This window comes from Somniosus microcephalus, chromosome 11, assembly GCF_052327205.1.
Source record: "Somniosus microcephalus isolate GS21.2 chromosome 11, FLI_Smic_1.0, whole genome shotgun sequence".
NCBI classification, from domain to species: domain Eukaryota; kingdom Metazoa; phylum Chordata; class Chondrichthyes; order Squaliformes; family Somniosidae; genus Somniosus; species Somniosus microcephalus.
In genome coordinates this window covers 171686493-171705339 of record NC_140997.1, presented here as the reverse complement: position 1 = coordinate 171705339, position 18847 = coordinate 171686493, and the positions used below count along the sequence as shown (strand labels likewise).

The 18847-nt window shown below is 41.6% G+C and overlaps 1 protein-coding gene across 1 annotated transcript in view; it reads right to left on the bottom strand.

The window, feature by feature from the left end:
- rybpb (RING1 and YY1 binding protein b) overlaps positions 1-18582 on the bottom strand; it is a 104188-nt gene extending 85606 nt beyond the window's left edge. The window contains exons 1-2 of the mRNA XM_086001429.1: positions 18426-18582; positions 17887-18021 (exon numbers count right to left, since the gene is read on the bottom strand). Coding sequence (XP_085857555.1) covers positions 17887-18021; positions 18426-18451 — 161 coding nt within the window. The 5' untranslated portion in view covers positions 18452-18582. The remainder of the gene's footprint in view (positions 1-17886; positions 18022-18425) is intronic.
- Between the last annotated feature and the right edge of the window lie 265 nt (positions 18583-18847).

Sequence of the window (18847 nt, the reverse complement as noted above, 5' to 3'; positions counted from 1 at the left end):
AGAATTCCATAGGCTCACCACTCTCTGGGTGAAGAAATTCCTCCTCATTTCAGTCCTAAATGGCTTACCCTTATCCTTAGACTATGACCCCTGGTTCTGGACTCCCCGGCCATCATAAACATCCTTCCTGCATCTAGTCTGTCCAGGCCTGACAGAATTTTATAGGTTTCGATGAGATCCCCTCTCAATCTTCTAAACTCCAGTGAGTATAAGCCCAATCGACACAATCTCTCCTCATACGTCATTCCTGCCATCCCAGGTATCAGCCTGGTGAATCTTCGCTGTACTCCTTCCATGGCAAGAACGTCCTTCCTCAGGTAAGGCGACCAAAACTGCACACAATACTCAAGGTGCAGTCTCACCAAGGCCCTGTACAGCTGTAGCAAGACATCCTTGTTCCTGTACTCGAACCCTCTTGCTACGAAGGTCAACATACCATTTGCCTTCTTAACTGCCTGCTGCACCTGCATGCTTACCTTCAGCAACTGGTGCACAAGAACACCCAGGTCTCTTTGCACTTCCCCTTCTCCCAATCTATTGCCATTCAAATAATAATCTGCCTTCCTGTTTTTGCCACCAAAGTGGATAACCTCACATTTATCCACATTATAGTGCATTTGCCATGTTTCTGCCCAATCACCCAATCTGTCCAAATCGTATTGGAGTTTCTCGACATCCTCCTCACAGCTTACCCTCCCGCCCAGCTTTGTGTCGTCTGCAAATTTGGAGATATTACATCCAATTCCCTCGTCCAGATCATTAATATATATTGTGAACAGCTGGGGTCCTAGGACCGATCCTTGCGGTACCCCACTAGTCACTGCCTGCCACTTGGAAAACGACCCGTTTATTCCAACTCTCTGCCTTCTGTCCGCCAACCAGTTCTCTATCCAAGTCAATACCTTGCCCCCAATCCCATGTGCCTTAATTTTGCACGCTAATCTCTTGTGTGGGACCTTATCGAAAGCCTTCTGAAAGTCCAAATACACCACATCCACTGGTTCTCCCTTATCTATTTTACCAGTTACATCCTCAAAAAATTCCAGTGGATTAGTCAAGCATGATTTACCTTTTGTAAATCCATGTTGACTTTGTCCGATCCTGTCACTGCTTACCAAGTGCTCTGCTATTACATCTTTTATAATAGATTCTAGCATTTTCCCCACTACCGATGTCAGGCTTACCGATCTATAATTCCCTGCTTTTTCTCTACCACCTTTTTTGAATAGTGGGGTAACATTACCCTCCAATCCATGGGTACTGTTCCAGAGTCTATCGAGTTCTGGAAGATGACCAGCAATGCATCTACTATTTCTAGGGCCACTTCCTTAAGTACCCTGGGATGTAGATTATCAGGCCCTGGGGATTTATCGGCCTTCAGTCCCATCAATTTTCCTAACACCATTTCCCTACAAATACTGATTTCTCTCAGTTCCACCCTTTCATCAGGCCCCATGTTCCCTGGCATCTCTGGGAGGTTATTTGTGTCCTCCTTTGTGAAGACAGAACCAAAGTATGAATTTAGTTGGTCTGCCATTGCTTTGTTTCCCATTATAAATTCCCCGATTCTGACTGCAAGGGACCTACGCTTGACTTCGCCAATCTTTTTCTCTTCACATCTATAAAAGCTTTTACAGTCAGTTTTTATGTTCCCTGCAAGCTTACTCTCATATTCTATTTTCCCTTTCTTAATTAATCCCTTTGTCCTCCTTTGTTGAATCCTAAACTGCTCCCAATCCTCAGGATTATTGCTTTTTCTGGCCAATTTATATGTCGTCTCCTTGGATCTTATGCTATCCCTAATTTCCCTTGTCAGCCACAGTTGAGTCACTTTTTTTGTTTTATTTTTATGCCAAACTGGGATGAACAAATTCTGTAGCTCATCCATTCGGTCTTTGAATGTTTGCCATTGCCTATCCACCGTCAACCCTTTAAGTGCCATTCCCCAATCAATCCTACCCAACTCGCTCCTCAGACCATCATAGTTTCCTTTATTTAAATTGAGGACCCTAGTCTCTGAGTCAACTACTTCATTCTCCATCTTAATGAAGAATTCGATCATATGATCGCTCCGACCCAAGGGGCCTCGTACAACAAGATTGCTAATTAATCCTTTCTCGTTACATAATACCCAGTCTAAGATGGCCTGATCTCTGGTTGGTTCCTCAACATATTGGTCCAGGAAACCATCCCGTAAACACTCCAGGAATTCCTCCTCCACAGTATTGTTACTAATTTGGTTGGCCCAATCTATATGTAGATTAAAGTCACCCATGATAACTGCTGTGCCCTTATTGCACGCTTCTTTAATTTCCCTTTTCATGCCATCCCCAACCTCCGCCTTACTGTTGGGAGGTCTATATACCACTCCCACTAATGTTTTTCTCCCCCTTAGTATTTCTCAATTCTACCCATACAGATTCCACATCATCAGAACTAATATCCTTCATTACAATTGTATTAATCCCTTCTTTAACCAGTAATGCTACCCCATTTCCCTTTCCTTTTTGCCTATCTTTCCTGAATATCGAATACCCCTGGATGTTGAGTTCCCAGTCTTGGCCATTCTTGAGCCACGTTTCCGTAATCCCAACCAAATCATATTCGTTTACCTCTACTTGCGCAGCCAATTCGTCCACCTTATTACAAATGCTCCTTGCATTAAGACACAAAGCCTTCAGGCTTGTTTTTTTAATGCTCTTAGACCTATTAGAATTATTTACTGTGGCCATGTTTTGATTAAACTGTTGATTTCTCTGACTGCCACTTTTGTTTTTCTCCTTCCTATCTTTTGCTTTTATCCCTGTTTCCCTTTCCTCTGTCTCCCTGCTCAGGTTCCCAACCCCCTGCCATTTTAGTTTAAACCCCCCCGAACAGTGCTAGCAAACCTCCCCGCAAGGATATTTGTCCCGCTCTGGTTCAGGTGCAACCCGTCCGACTTGTACAAGTCCCACCTTCCCCAGAAGCAGGCCCAGTGATCCAGGAAACTAAAGCCCTCCCTCCTGCACCAACTCTTCAGCCACACATTCATCTGCTCTATCCTCTTATTCCTATATACTCACGAGCACGTGGCACCGGGAGTAATCCAGAGATTACAACCTTTGAGGTCCTGCTCTTTAATCTGCTACCTAGCTCCCTAAATTCTTGCTGCAGGACCTCATCCCTCTTTCTACCCATGTCATTGGTCCCAATGTGAACCACGACCTCTGACTGTTCACCCTCCCCCTTCAGAATGCCCTGCAGCCGTTTAGTGACATCCTTGACCCTGGCACCAGGGAAGCAACAAACCATCCTGGAGTCACGTCTACGGCCACAGAAACGCCTATCTGTTCCCCTTACGATAGAATCCCCTACCACTATTGCTCTCCCACTCTTTTTCCTCCCTTCCTGAGCAGCAGAAGCACCCCTGGTGCCGGGAAGTTGGCTGCTGCTGCCTTCCTCTGGTAAGTCATCCCCCTCAACAGTATCCAAATCGAACATCCCAAAAGTACTAGTTTAATTGTTATCAGATGATTTGTTTGTCCTATGTATGCCTTATTTGCCTTGTTGCAATCTACAGCAAATATGTGCACTGTAGGCAGGGATTCACTGAAAGTAGTATTCTGTGCTGTAGAACGTGACTTGTTACACTGAACACGCAGCAACAGTCCTAGTGTGCTAACCTCATGTCACAAATGTTCAATTTTTAAACAATGTTTTTATTTATAGTCCAAATTCTTGCAAAGTTGTTTCCCCAGCACATAGTGTTTGCAAATACAAAGGGCTACAACATCCTAGCAAGTGCTGTACAATGAGCCAATAGAAACACAGAAAAAAAAATGCTAGTCTCCCAGAGTGCCATAGGGGTCTTCCGACCAGCTAGTCGCAAATCTACTTCGTTAAACTAAAAGAGAGAATGCTGGATATACACAGCATCCGTAGAGAAGAGACAGTTACAATGTTTCAGGTGTGTACCCTTCATGAGTTGTGACCTGCTGTGTTTATTTTAGATTTCCAACATTTGCAGTTTTACCTTTTTATTTTGGCACTACCATTGGTTGTGCAATACCTGTGTTGGGATAGCGTAAGTGCAGTACTAAGCTAGGGTGACCATATTTTCTAAACGAATCCAGGGACCACACAGAGTGGGAGTACAGCAAAGTAGCCAGGACGCGTTTCAAGAAAACCGGCATGACGACTTTGTTGCTTCTGCTCGTGGAACATGCGTATAGACAACACTATTTTCACTTTATACCGAATCTCGCATGTGTTCTGGCAATAGTGCTTTACCATCCATACTCATCCCCAATTACCCCATCTTTTAATTTCTCAATTTTAAATCTGTTCCAAACAGATTGAGACTTTCAATATAAGGTGTGAAACACCCCGTCTCAGGTTTCAGAAACCTCTTCCCAGTGGGAGAATTTAGAGCTCACTTTATTCAGTAAAAAAACACACGATGCACCACACTAATCTGAGGTAAAGTAAATCCACTCACCCAACAGCTCTCACCAAGCCTGCTACTTCTCCCATGCATTTTAAAGGTTCCGCCCTCCAGCCAAGTCACTATTAGTTGAAACATGGGGTCAGGTGACTCAATCCCCCAGAATGCAGTGTGGTCCAAGCTATCGATGGGGCCTTTCCTCCGCCGTGCCACAGTGTGGGAAGACAGGGCCTCCATCGTCACCTCCGTCCAACCGGCTGCTGAACTCAAACCGGGCGGGAACAGGCAGAGTATCTCTCTCCAGGAGTTCTACACATTCGCGTTTTAAAAAACAAAGACTATGTAAGGGAATGAGTTTTCTGAACTGCTGGCTCTCCCAGGGACATTGTTTACCTGGGAACACAATACCTAATCCAGGGACGGTCCCTGGAAAACAGGGACTTACGGTCAGCCTATAGCAAGCACAATGTTAAAGCAGCTTAGTCTTTCAGCATTTCCAGTTAGTTATACTGCATGACAACCACAGCACTTCAAGGAAATCATTGTGAAATGCACCTGGAGATGTTCAGACATGAACGGTGTCATCTTTTAGCTGTATTTCTTCTACTCCACTTCCCCAAACCATGCATTTAGGAATCCATTTGACATTTACTTAATTCAGATCGGAGGACAGCAGTATCCCTGTGCCAACTCCACACATTCTTATTGCTAAATTCAGCTCCCTTATCTCAGCTTCAAAACTGTACATACACGAAAATGTAAAAGTGCCTTCAATTAAGTGACAAAAATCAAGTCCAATCCGTTGTGTTTTATTTCACAAGTGGCAAAACACATATTAAAGCAGCTGAAGGTCTTCAGCGCAATTCATAAACTGGTCACAGCGTATGTAGGAAACCTTGAAAATAGTTAAGAGTGCCACAATGTGTTCACCCATTACAGGCACACCCAGTTTGCTCAGACAGATAAGTCCTGGTTTAAGGTTAAATGAAAGTCAGACCCCAGCTTACCACAGTAAATCTGTCAATTTATCTTTGAAAAATAATTAAGGGTTTAAAACCACAAGGATAAGGTTATATCATACAAAGTGAATCTCGTTAGTACACATCCCTGCTACTTTAAAAGAACAATCGAACACTGCACGGAGACCAGATCAGGCTCCGATATGAAAACCCTATGCACCAGTAGTCCCTGTCTAAACTCATACAAATGGGCCCTCGTGTATAGAGAGAGCAAGGTGGCTCTATGGGGGTCACTCAGCATCATGAGAGAAAGGCAGAAGAGGAGGATACCATTGGAGGGGAATCCCATTTGGGTGCTGGCTATTTTCATCATCTCTCCAATTCTGTACCACTAGCTTTCCAAGAAATAGTGCCTCCAAATTCTAAAACTCAATTTCTAACTGTTGGTCTGCAGTACCAACGAGTGAAAATAAAGCAATTCTGTTGTCCCTCATCTTCTGAATCTCAAAATGAAAATGGCTCGAGAAGGAAGTGGCGTTAACTCATTGAAGAACACAAAATACTGCACAAATTGAAACAAGAGCATCTTATATGGAATTGATCAATCTCCCAGTCAAAGAAAGACCTGTAATAGACTAGAATTAAAACACTTGTATTTTCAGAAGACATCATGGAGGTAATGATACTCAAACAGAAGCCTGCAATCTATGTAACTCCGTGCTCTGCAGTGTTTCCTTCAGCTGCTCCTGCAGCTCAGAATTGAGGATCTTTAAAAACCAGAAATCTGCAGTTCCCATATCAGAGGGGGGGGAATCTGGCTGCACTGGTTTAATTTTAAGTGAAAGCCACACAACAGCTAACAAAACTCATGAAAAGTGGGTCTCTCTTGCCATTATTCTCAAACGCCATCATTTATATTAGAATACCTTTAATGTACCTTAAAACTGTCAACACTTCGCTTGCAATACAACCTGTTCAACTCAGTTAAACATTTTTTTTTAATAAAAGGAGCAACCAAAAGCTGAAGAAACAATTAGAATCATATAATAACATAGCCTAACAAACCTAAATAAACTCAACATTTTGGCAGCGGCAAGAAATAACAGCCTCTAGTTTCCTACCAAGAAATACGACAGCAATTTGTAAGAACCAAAAAAAAGCACATCTCAAGCTCTTCCACTCCTACCTATACTGGTATTGAAATGTTCTTTTTTAAAGCACTTGAATTAAAAAAATAAAAATAAACTGCATATCCAATCATGTCCAACAACACTGCATCAGCTTCCCTCTGGTTGAGGAACAGTGGCACCATTTAAAGCGCCAAAGGCACTTTCATTGCGATGCAGATCAAAAAGCCAGGGCAGGAGGGGGGACAGGAGGCAAACTGAGAACTGCCATATTTGGTCACTATCCTTCCTGCTAGCTAAACAGTCCAACCCTATTGCCAGCAGGAGAGCAAAGCTACAATTTACAAAGCCACTTTAAAAAGCAGTTCTGCATTATAAATGTCACAAAGCACAGCAGGACTCTTCCCAATACTTTATTTATCCCACTTCTTCCTTGCCAAATTTAAACACAAATCTGTGTTCCAGATTCTAAGCTATGATGTTACATCATACTGCACAAAACTCCAATGTTTTTGCCATTCAAAATACAGGACACCAACAAATTAAAAAAAATTGATCTAATGGGCTTTTATCAACAGTTCTGTATATGTACCCTTGCAAATCAAATCAAATTTTATTGTCATTGTTAGTGCACAAGTGCAGTACAACGAAATGTAGGCTTGCAGCTCCCGAGAGTGTACATTTAGATTAAATATTCACATAATATATTCACAAATATTCACATAATCCCAAAGATCTGCATTCAAACTTAAGACGACAGTCTGAGCTACCCAAATGAACACAGGTATGTCATTACAGTGTTACTAGTAGTATACAGCAACAAAATGTGCTGGTAACTCAAATACAGCAAAATATAGAAATCTAATGGCCTTATGAACCCTCGAGTCCAGGACCCGGTTTTGAAATATGAACTGAGCCCATGTTCTACAAGCCCTTTCTACTTAAAATCTACAAGTGTTCTCCATGAGCATAAAGAAAGCAATGTAGTAACTTTGAAAATGTGCTTATTTTAACGAGATTGCCACACTGCTTGCAATTGTTGCGACCATAATATGCAGTTTGCAAGGGGTGGGAGGAGAGGAGAAAGAGAAGATGAAGGAAAGAAACGGAATAAGGAATATTCTCCAAAATTTAAATTGGGATACTGGCACATGAAATTAGGTTCCTTTATCATTGTTATTTAAAAGGAAATCAAATATAACTGCTCTTGACAGGTTGCAATTGGGGAAGATCTGGGCTACAGCTCTTACTAGCATTAGATTTTCACCTAGCCCTCTTCAGGAAAAGATTGTACAAGGGGAGTATGTGCCCATTCAGTAAGAATCAAAAAGCAGGTGGTCTGTCATTATGAAACACCATCTCATGCCGCCCACCTCAAAGAAACACAGCCTTCATTTTTTTTGGGGGGGGGGGTGGTTAAGAAACCTCTGCTGACCCCTACTGAACAAAATTACTTCTTCATTTGTTCAGGAGTTTCTAAGAAAAGCTTAACAAAAATATCCCAATTATTCAAGTGTACATTTTTTGATATACAGAATTCTGTCAATCCAACATCTCAGTCCTCTTTAACAACTTGCTGAAAAAGGTTAGTTTTGTAGAATGAAGCATTCTAATTTAGGCTTATACAGGTTGAGCGATCAGCAAAAGTTAAAGATCAGAATGTTGCTTTTTTAAGAGACCAAGAGCCAAGAATAAACTAGGCCTATATTTATTAGAATTCAACTGCACTTCATCTTATACAATAGAATGTGTAAAACTTTGGGAAACCAGTACATTAATTTTCCTTATACTCACTCAAGCAAGAAATTAATTCATGTTAGTATAGAGATTGGGCTACAGCAATCGTGTGGGAACAATGCTAAATTCTTGGATGCAGTTACTGATTCATTCAAACCCCAAAGGCAATTTCACTGAAAGAACAAAAAGTTCAAGAGTAACAAAGAACAGGTGTAGAAAAATGCCCATCACTGCTACTGCTATTCCTCTCCGTTGTACTTGCATTCTTCAACCACATTAAATTCAATGCATCACATGCACTAGCCCCAAGGTAATGGGACTGCATTTCATTCACATACTATAACCTCATTCAATAGAATACCATCCCCCATAAATTTTAAAGCAACTGCCAGGTAACGCCAATTGTAAGTAATAATTCTGTATGCAGTTACATAGTAGAGCTTCAATGTATTACTCCACATGTAAAAAGACACCAGTTGCAAACTGCGGCCAATACTACAAGTTTCCAAACTCAACCCTGCCATCACAGAAAAGTGTCAAGCTGAGGGCAGTCATTCCTTACAGGGAGCGAGGGTAGAAAATGAGTCAGTCAACTTCAGTGACTCAATGGGTAAATACACCACTCAATGGGATACTAAGCCATAGAAACCAGGAATAACCACGGCTCAAATCCCAGTGTGTTTGGGGTGAGCTATCTAAACTGCAATAGCAGAAGGGGTGCTACAACTGAAATCAGTACCCCAGTGTGTTTTTTTTTTTTAGAAGGAAGGAGAAATGCAAAGAGCAAAAGCAGAAATGTGAAAAAAGCCAGGATTCCCACATCACTATCCAGCAGCCTTGCTGGGAAGTATGCGAGAGGACAGGTAGATTCAGTTGTGATGTGCACCACATTTAATTACACTAACATTTCCAAGACTTACACATGAAGGGCTAATTGAGTAAAGTACCACAAAGGCCTGACAACAGGTCTGTAGAACTATACACCACTGCAGGAATCACCTACTGAGATAGAGAGAGGGTCGGGGAGTCACTCCGCGGAGTAACTCATGCATGTTCTTGTATCCAGTTATTGAACAGCACCAATGAAGATCTGGGAGCAGATCTCCAGCTGAAGCTGTACGGATAAACTAAATGAAACACAATAATAATCAGATCACAAAACAAACTAATCCCGCCCAATGTGAATTGTAATTTAATGGTGGTGAACCTTTGGAATTCTCTACCCGAGGGCTGTGGAGGCTCAGTTGTCGAGTATATTCAAGGCAGAGATCGATAGATTTTTGGATATTAAGGGAATCAAGGGATATGGGGATAGGGCAGGAAGGTGGAGTTGAAGTAGATGATCAGCCATGATCTTATTGAATGGCTGAGCAGACGCGAAGGGCCGAGTGCCCTCCTCCTGCTCCTATTTCTTATGTTCTTATAACCAAAGTGTTTAAGTCAATTTGTGAACTTGTTTAACACGTGGGGAGTCAAGACCAAGGGATAATTGATCCAGGACACTCGCATGTAATTCAGTCCCATTTTGAAGTCATACATTCAGTCCTTATTTTCATAATAAATTCCAATGTCCACATTTATAATGGAAACGGCCTATACGACTTGTCATGTTGTAATACACTTTCCCATCATTGGCAGGAGGGTGTAATTACAGCGTGACAAGTTACATAGGTAACTTCCATTGTAAATGTCGAAATAGGAATTTAGAATACGGAATAACTTTACAGACATGGAACCGTCCAGCAGCAAACCCTATGTTTAGATGGCAGAATGTCAAGCAAAGCTTTTGCCAAACAGAATTTTACCTAGAATACAAGCTGAAGAGTGACAATACCAAGAAATACTGAACGAAAAATTAACTCAAGAACTTTGCCAATCCATGCCATCAGACCAAAGAATACAGGCTAAAACTATTAGCTTTATTTACAGGCTAAATACAAAGAAAAATAGCAAGACACCAAATCAGCATAAACTCTTTCAATCAACTGAAATTTGTATTGCCTAGATACAACACCATGGCTGAAAGTTTTACCAAGAGCCATACTCAAGAAGCAGACTCCAAAATTGGGTTTTAACCCCTCCTGGATTGATCCAAATTGTGGTGCTGACCAGCAGTGTATTTCAGGCATGTTGTGTTTTTATTTCAGATTTCCAGCATCCGCAGTTTTCCTATAATCTGTGTGTGAATTACTTTATATGCTCAGTTTACCAGCAGAGGCATCATAGTGGAAGAGTCAGCTCCTTCTTCTGTATCACATGAAATACTGGAATTTTATTATCTGAGACAGGGAAACATTACAGCTTATATACACACACAAATAAAACTAATTAGATAAGCAGTTCATTATTTTCAAGAGTGAACAATTGAAAATGTAGTACAATTGCCTCTTAGCTTCTTCAAAATTATCCCTTGTAAGTAAGAGGACCAGCCACAATAATGTTCTTGCTATATACATATACATAGCAAGAACTCAAGCTGGGGAGGGGTGGTAGACCAAAGAACAAACCTGTAGATATCATCTTTTCACAACTTTGTAGTTCTGCCAAAACTGGAACTTGAAATTTATACAGTCCTCTTTTTATTCACTGCCTATTCCTGAAAACTCACTATTTTAATACTACTGCTAACCTCATTTTATTTGCTAGAAAGCACTCATCCCTGCAATCAATAACTTATAAGTTTGTCATTAGGCACCTTAATGCATTAGTAACAATATAGTAAATTGGCAGAATTATATCTAAGTCGATTCCCTTCAATGTTGTGATACACTTTCATGCAAGTATTATATGAATATCACTAGAATTACATTTAGAATTAACTTGCTGAAATCCAGGAAATCTCACTCTGCTTGGCTCCACTGTCAGGCTGCATTTACACTAGAACTGTGGCATCAGTGCAAAGTCATTTTACTTTGCACCAAAACTACAGGTGTAGTGTAAATACACTCCAAGTCTGCACAGCTAATACAATTAGCCTTTTATGTGCAGAGGTCAAAATTACATATGCCAACCTACAAAATAACAAAAGCAGACAGTCCCAGAAAAGCTGCCTGAAGTTACTGAAGGAGAATGAGTGCTGAGAGTCAGATTTATTTTCTATAGATCATCTGTGAACATGTCTTCTTCCTAAGGTTGAGTTTTGACACCCAACGTTGCGCCTATTCCAGCCTACTATAATTCTGCCTTGGAGGCCACAACTTGGTTCTCACCTGGAAGGGTTAGAGATAATTTAAGTATGAAAAATACAAAGTTATATGGCTTGCAATACAACTTGTTAAAATAAAATGTAAAATCTTCCCACTAAAATAATGCAGAGAAATATCAAGCAAACACTAAGGGCAGGATTTTCATTGGGCCGTGGAGGCGGGATTGGAGGCTTGTGGGGGGGGTTAAAATCGTGAAATCGGGGGGCACGAACCCATCCCACCCCCAACCCGCCTCCATGCCAGTTTCAAAGGAGGCGGATACCCGACCTGTGCTGGGATCCGCCTCCCCGAGGCGGGAAGGGGATTAGTGCCAATTAACTGCCTGTTAACAGGCAGTTTTTGGCCTAATCCCCATTTTTATTCCTGAAGTGTGGGATTCCCGACGGCTCCAAACCACGCCAAGTTAGCGAGGTGGACCGTTGGGCTGAAGGGTTCGAGATGTCCGGTGTTCGGGTAAGTGATGGGTGCATGAGTGCAGAGGTGTGTTTGGTGTGTGTAGTGTTTAAAGAAGTTACCTTTACTGCCTTCCTTCAGGTCTCGGGAATCCCTCATCTCACCGACACAGAGAGCAGAATGGCCGCGAGCTGTCAAAAGTTGCAGCATTCAGCTTTCTGTTACGGGGAGATCTCTAAATCAGCCCGAGAGGAAGGAATTAACCTGGAGTACAGATTGTCAGTGCTTGACAGCTTCAAACAGCTGTGAAACGGTGATATTTCATCTGTCAAGAGCTCTTGACAGATGATGTGTCAATCTGTGATGTCCCCTGTTGCCGGGTGGCCCTTAATTGGCCTGCTGAGCCCGCCCAGCAAGCTCAACAAGGCCAATCAAGTGAAAATCTCGTGGGTTGGCCAAAACTCGATGGAGGCGGGACTACAACCCCAAAAGTTGTAGTCCCGCCCCCTACACGCCTCCAGTATCAAAATCCAGCCCTAAGTGTCAGCCTGCTATCATCGCCAACAGAAATTTCTAGCCGATTATGCTTTTTGAAGTGGTCAGAAAGATTTATTTTCTTCTGCTGGAAAGAAGAATAAATACACAGTGCAGTCATTAAAAGAGTCAGAAGTACACAAAAATGTGGTTTCCAAGAACAGGCATGGGAGGTTGAACCTTGTGCTATCATTTGCACCATCCAGAGGGTGGCAATTATATTCGTATTGATTATTAATGTCCCTCATTAGTACACTAAAATAGATAATGCAAGGTCCCTTCCCAGTTACACCACTGGAACAAAGGAACTTCAACCATGCAAGCACAAGTAAAAGTGAAAAGCTAAGTTACATCAGATTTCTTGATATACACAAACTCTTCAGAGACAAGCAGTAAATAAACCCACCTATAACTGCAACTCTCCGAAACCATCAGCTCGTCTCAAACTTTTCTGCTTCAATTTTCTCCAGTGGGAAAAAAAATTGAATTCAAACAGCCGCCTGTTGCGCCCGCTAACTGATTACATTTGTTCATTTCAACTGATAACCCCATAAATAAAGCTGATTTTTCTTATGAAATGCTGGCAGTTGGCATGCATGGAGAGAGTAAGTTACAGGATTGGTAACTACAGCAATATTGCAGTATCATAGTAATTTTAGCATCATGGTACAAAAAATACATCCCGCTGCAGAGAGCATATGAAACTTAAGTGTAGCGAGTAGGAAATACACTCAGATAGTAAGCTATCCTTGCTCCCACAATATAAAAATGCAAATAGAACAGTAAAATATATGCTCAAATGGCAACGCTCAAGCACAACATTTAGACAATTAATGGAAGTTATAAATTAGGAGTGCAAGTACTAATGATCACAGGATTCAATGACCATGTTAATTGGCCAAGCTTCACTCTTGTGGTTTTTACATGATCAGAACTGTATCATAGCTAATATTCTTATAAAATGAAGAAAATACACGTGAAAAAATATCACCCCATCCTCTTTCCAGATGCTGACAAACCTGTTCATTTCTAAATTTCCATTTTTTTCCTCAATGTTCTCTTGAATAGTAAAGTTAACTGAAAACTTGCCATAACTTCAAATAATCCAAATGGTCCCGTTATTTGATGTACAACCAGATGCATATTTAAACGCCAAAACCGATTTTAATCATCAACTGAAGGACAGTATATGTACAGAGAGGAAGAAACACAATGCAGCATAAAAAAAAATAATTTGAGAAAAAGTTTTAGAATAGGAATGAAAATGCAGATTAAGATGCAAGAATATCCCAGAAAGGCAGAGAGCTTTGGGTAGAAGCAATGTAGCATTTGAAACATACAAGAGAAAGTGAGCACACTTGGCTCTACAGGGAACTATTCTCCTTGAATGGTATGCAATGATTTTCCCTTTCAAAATGTGAACTGAATTTTCTTCAGGCAAGAAATTGCTATTCCACATTCAGTAGGACACCCAATGCCTATCGTTGAGAATTAATCAATTTTTACAGCAGGTATCAAAAGTTTTTCCTAATCATCTGTTTTTGTTTTATTTAAATGCACATTTTGAAGCTACAAACTAATGTGATAACATGCTAGCCAAGATGCAAGTCTTAAGTGTAGAAAGCTGTTTTGATAAGAGTTAAACCGAAGTAATAACATTTGCAATCACAGTAAAAAAAACTTGTCAAAAGATAAAACTTCTGTGCCGTAAATTTCAATGATTCCATGGAGAATGAATGTATGCGTGCGCGCAACACAGATATCTGAAATCTCACTTTGACACATCAACCACACGATTCTAGTTTTGCAGTAAAGTTGGTAGCGTCAACTTTCTCTGTTATCCGATCACATTTTCAACAATGACAGCGAAAAACAATTTCAGTGACTCACTCAAACATTTTCAGAAAAGCAGAACACAAGCTCTTAACACTAAGTAGAATTTTCCAGGCCAGAAAAAGGATGGAGAGCAAAAGAAAATAGAAGAAAACAGGGAAAGGGGCAACACTACATTGCTTTATTCTCCATAACTGCCAAAGTATTTCATTATAAAACTTAATTTTACTGTAAATTGTTATGTCTGGAACCATTCTAAGTTAAGATAAACCAGCATGTGCACTAAATTCAAGGATATGGACAACATGGAAACAAATTGAGCACACATCTCACAGCATGCAAGTATATCTAGCAGCTTATTAAGCCATTGTTCCAGCAACTCCAAGACATTTTGGGCAATTGCATTGATCTAGTCAGTTTTTAGATCCAAAAGTATGAATAAAAGGGGAACGAAACACCCCTCGGAGCCATTCTCCAATTCCCAGTCTTTACCCAAAATAATAAAGCTCTACAACTAAGTTTTACAAAAAGACCAAACGCATTAAAATGCTATCCTGAACTATTAGCATTCAAGGAGTCATGTCTCTTTGTGCTTCTCATTGTTAATTTTGAACATATGGATATTAAACTAGAGGCAGTAAAAACCACTGACATTTAGCCACACTGTCCCTCAACCTTTTCCATTAAAACTGCAAAACTTTGCACAAAGTACTTGTTATAGTCATTACTCTACAAAAACAGCAAGTCAAATGTCTCCATTCCTCCTGAAAGCACCAATTCACATTGGGGTACAAATGTATAAGGGCCACATCCTTCTGAGAAGTCACCAAGTGGTGTGCGTATCCATGTGGGCCTAGTGAATGTTGACAGGATATTCAACCCAGAGGACAGGAGGGAATCGCAGCAAAACCCAATCTCGACCTTATTCAATGCTCTTAGGCTTTTTAACAGGGAGCAAGAACAGAAATTTGACTGATTTCCCCCTCTAACTCAAGTCCAAGGCCAATTGCAGTAGCTTCAGTTGAGATCAGCTAACTCAGCAGAGACTGGAGATTGAACTTACATTTATATAGCACACTTAACGTAAAAACATCCCAAGGCACTTAAAGTTAATGTCAGGCAACAGATGGAAGGTCAGTAAGACAGACTTCAGAGAAAAAGAGTCCTAGGGACTAAAACATTGATGAGGGTTTTAACAGCAGTGGGGCTCAGGTGGTCTTGGGGGATAGGCTCTTGGCTTTGAAGCTCACCCGTGGATCGAGCAGGACAGCAAAGTTTTGCATGGTCTCGTTAAGCCTGGGTGAGTGGCCAAGGGGGGGGGTGGGGGGGAAGTCTATGGGGGAGGGGGTGGAGTCACTGGTAAGGGAGCAGAGTTTATGGCAGGGGCTGAAAAGAATGGCTTCAATCTTCCTGATATTCATTATGGAGATTGAATATTGCTGACTCTCTGATCAGCTCCTACTTGTTCAAGTGCCCAATCACTATCTCCAAAATTAGATTCCAGTAACTGTCCCACAACCGATGTATCCCTCCTTCCTAAATAATGGAAGTGACATTTGCAATTTTCCAATTCAAAAGGCACAATTTCTGAATCTAGAAAGTTTTGGAAAATTATAACACATCTGCAATTTCCTCATCTATTTCTTTTAATACTCTGGGGTGGAAACCATCAGGTTCTGGAGATTTGTCTATCGCGAGTCCCATTATTTTTTCCGAAAACATTAAATTCACTCGGCTGTTTAAGTTCCCTTGTGTTGCTGGCATTTTGTCCTCTTCCTCCACTGAAAACTACTGTCCATTATAGTCTTGCCTGCAATCAAAATTCCAAAACTGCAAAATAGAGAGCAGCAAATCTACAATGCATGCCCCAACTACATAGCAGTAATTTTGGTATTGTTAGTCATTTTGAAAACACATTTAACATTTGGATTTTCCATTCAACTAGCAATCACATGCGAAAAGTTTGAAGTGGACCACAAATACCTATCTAACTGATCCAATAATAGAACTCCAAAATGAAAATGCAGCTTGTTCATTCCCATCATACACAAGGTATGGTTCAAGTAAAACATGATTTCTATTCATATTCTATTTGCATAAATATAAAAAAGCAAATTAACGGCAATGCTCTTTCCCAATAAAAAAATGTATGGGCGTGTTTCAAAACTGCATTTTCTCAAATGTTGCTTTGGTCTCAGTGATTGGGAATACAACTGTTACAACGGTTTATAATGCAGGACTTAACCCCACAAATCGATAATGCTGTGGACATAACAGCAGTAACTATGCCATATCGCTGACATTACGCATGTTCGTTTAATTCCGGGAGCTAGAGAGTTAATTTTTTGTTACCAGTGTAGTATCGCTGCACTGAATGAACACGCTGAAAGATGTATTCCACCGTGACGCCTCTACACATCTTAGCCCCATGGGATAGAAGCTACGCCAGTTCATTGACTGAATCTGGAAGCATTGCCCTCCATCAGAAAGCCTTTTGCCTCGATATTCATAACTTAGAAAACTGTAGCAATAAATTCCAGCAAACAAAAATGTCTTAAAAATGTAAGTAGGTTGGCCAAATTGTCCGACGTTGTAAAAGCAAGTCATCCAACACGTCAGAACCATTTAAAGAGACAGGAAACGTATTTGCTTGCGACTGGGATTAGATGCTTACGATCTTACGGCTCTCACAACATTGTGGCTATTTTTTTCATGCATCAGTTGTTTCCGCAGAAAACAGACATAACTTTCTGAAAGTGTTTCCCCACAACGAGTTTCAATCACTGCGTCAGATAAATAGTCAGAACTCGGCCACATCACAATAAACAACCCACACAGGGATTTCTGCAGAAAGTCAATTATTACTCACAGCTGGAAGCAAGTACTGACATACCGTCATTTAAAAAAATATTTTCATAAATGACGACAATCATCGAAGTTTATAAAAGCAGTTCCTGAAACCCTTCCATGCACTCATCGCTGTGCAAACGTGCAGTGTCAACCACTAAAGAAAGTGGATTTACCCAAACCACTGGTGAATGATTTACTTTCAGCTAAGTCACGTACGATAAAATTGGAAAGATACACAAAGAAAAATAAATCCTCACACTACTTCACCATGCACTGTGTGTCGCTATCTAAAAAAAAATACATTAACGAACGCACCAACCTCTGCACACCGTCTGCAATGGCATATTCAATTTTAAACCTGCTCAAGGACAAACGCGTACTCACCTCGACGTGAAATTTCTCAGAAACCAAGTAGGTGATAACAGCTATCTGTGTGCCGCTTAAGAGTTAAACACATTCCCCAGGAGCGCGCCCCCCCCTCCTCTCTCTCCATTCTCGTTACCTCCCCCATGATCATGCCCATCTCCAGTCGCCTGCCATTTACAACAGAATGTCATGGCAGCTCCAATCCTAGCCTTTATTTTAAAAGACAAAAATACTGATCGACCAACAAATATATACACACAAGCAGGGGGCATTATATAACCATTCTATTACAAAACAACAAAAATGCAATCGAATCCATCCAGCCAAGGTATCAAAAATCAACAAGTCTGGATTCAACCAATATTTAATTATTTCCAGGCACACATCTCCACCCCCCAGTCACACAAATCATAAAAAGGCAACAGACACACAAAAAATCGAAAGAATTCGTCGCTCACCGAGTGGACGTCCCTTTCCGTACATCGCAAATGCTGCATTTGAAAGCTTCCGCACTGTTCCTGAAGGTGCAGACACTACAGTCCCAGAAACCGTCCTCCGAGCCAGGTTTGGCTTGCCTCTTTGGCCTTGAAAAACTGTAATAAAAATATAAAAAGGAAGAACATTATATTTTTATACATATATACACACACACACAGGCTCCGACATTACCGGCCCCCGGACACTCGAGCGCCGATCGGCTCCCATCGCCGCTGCAACAACAACAACAAAAAAATCGCCTGTTTTTCCCGTCCTTTCTTTCACCCACCGCCGCCGTTTTCTCCTCTCCTCCCTCCCTGTGGCTGAGAGTGTGTGTACACAGCGCCGGCCGCCATAGCTGCACGGTGAGCCCTGGCACCAGGCGAGCTACACACGGCCACTTGGGTAAAACCAGGCGAACACACACACGTTAAAAAAAAAACCCACAGGCACCAACACCACCATTTAAAGGTCTTCTCTCCTCAGCCCCAGCGTCGCACGGCCAGGCAGGGTGTGTTACCTGTTAGGGCTCTTCTTGTCCCCCATGCCGCAAAGGAGTCGGTTGAGAATGAGGGGAGATGGAAATTGAGCCCGAAGCGGCGAGGCGAGGCTCGGGACGGAGCGTTGCCGAGTGAAGTGAAGTGAAGTGCAGCCGGGTCCGTCTGTGGCACGAGCGCCAGCCTCCGCACGGAGAGCGAGAGCGCGCCACGTGACCCGCCAACCGCCAATCAGCGGAGCAGGAATTTTAAATTACCCGGCCAGACAGGGAGAGCCACAGGCAGACAGCCTTAGAAAGACAGAAACACGAACCTAGCGAGAGAACGCCAGAGACAGACGGCTTTGAGAGAGAGAGAGAGACACACACACACACAGGCTGGCTGGCTTACTTACTTAGAGAGAGAGAGAGAGAGAGAGAGATAGACACACACACAGTCAGGCTTA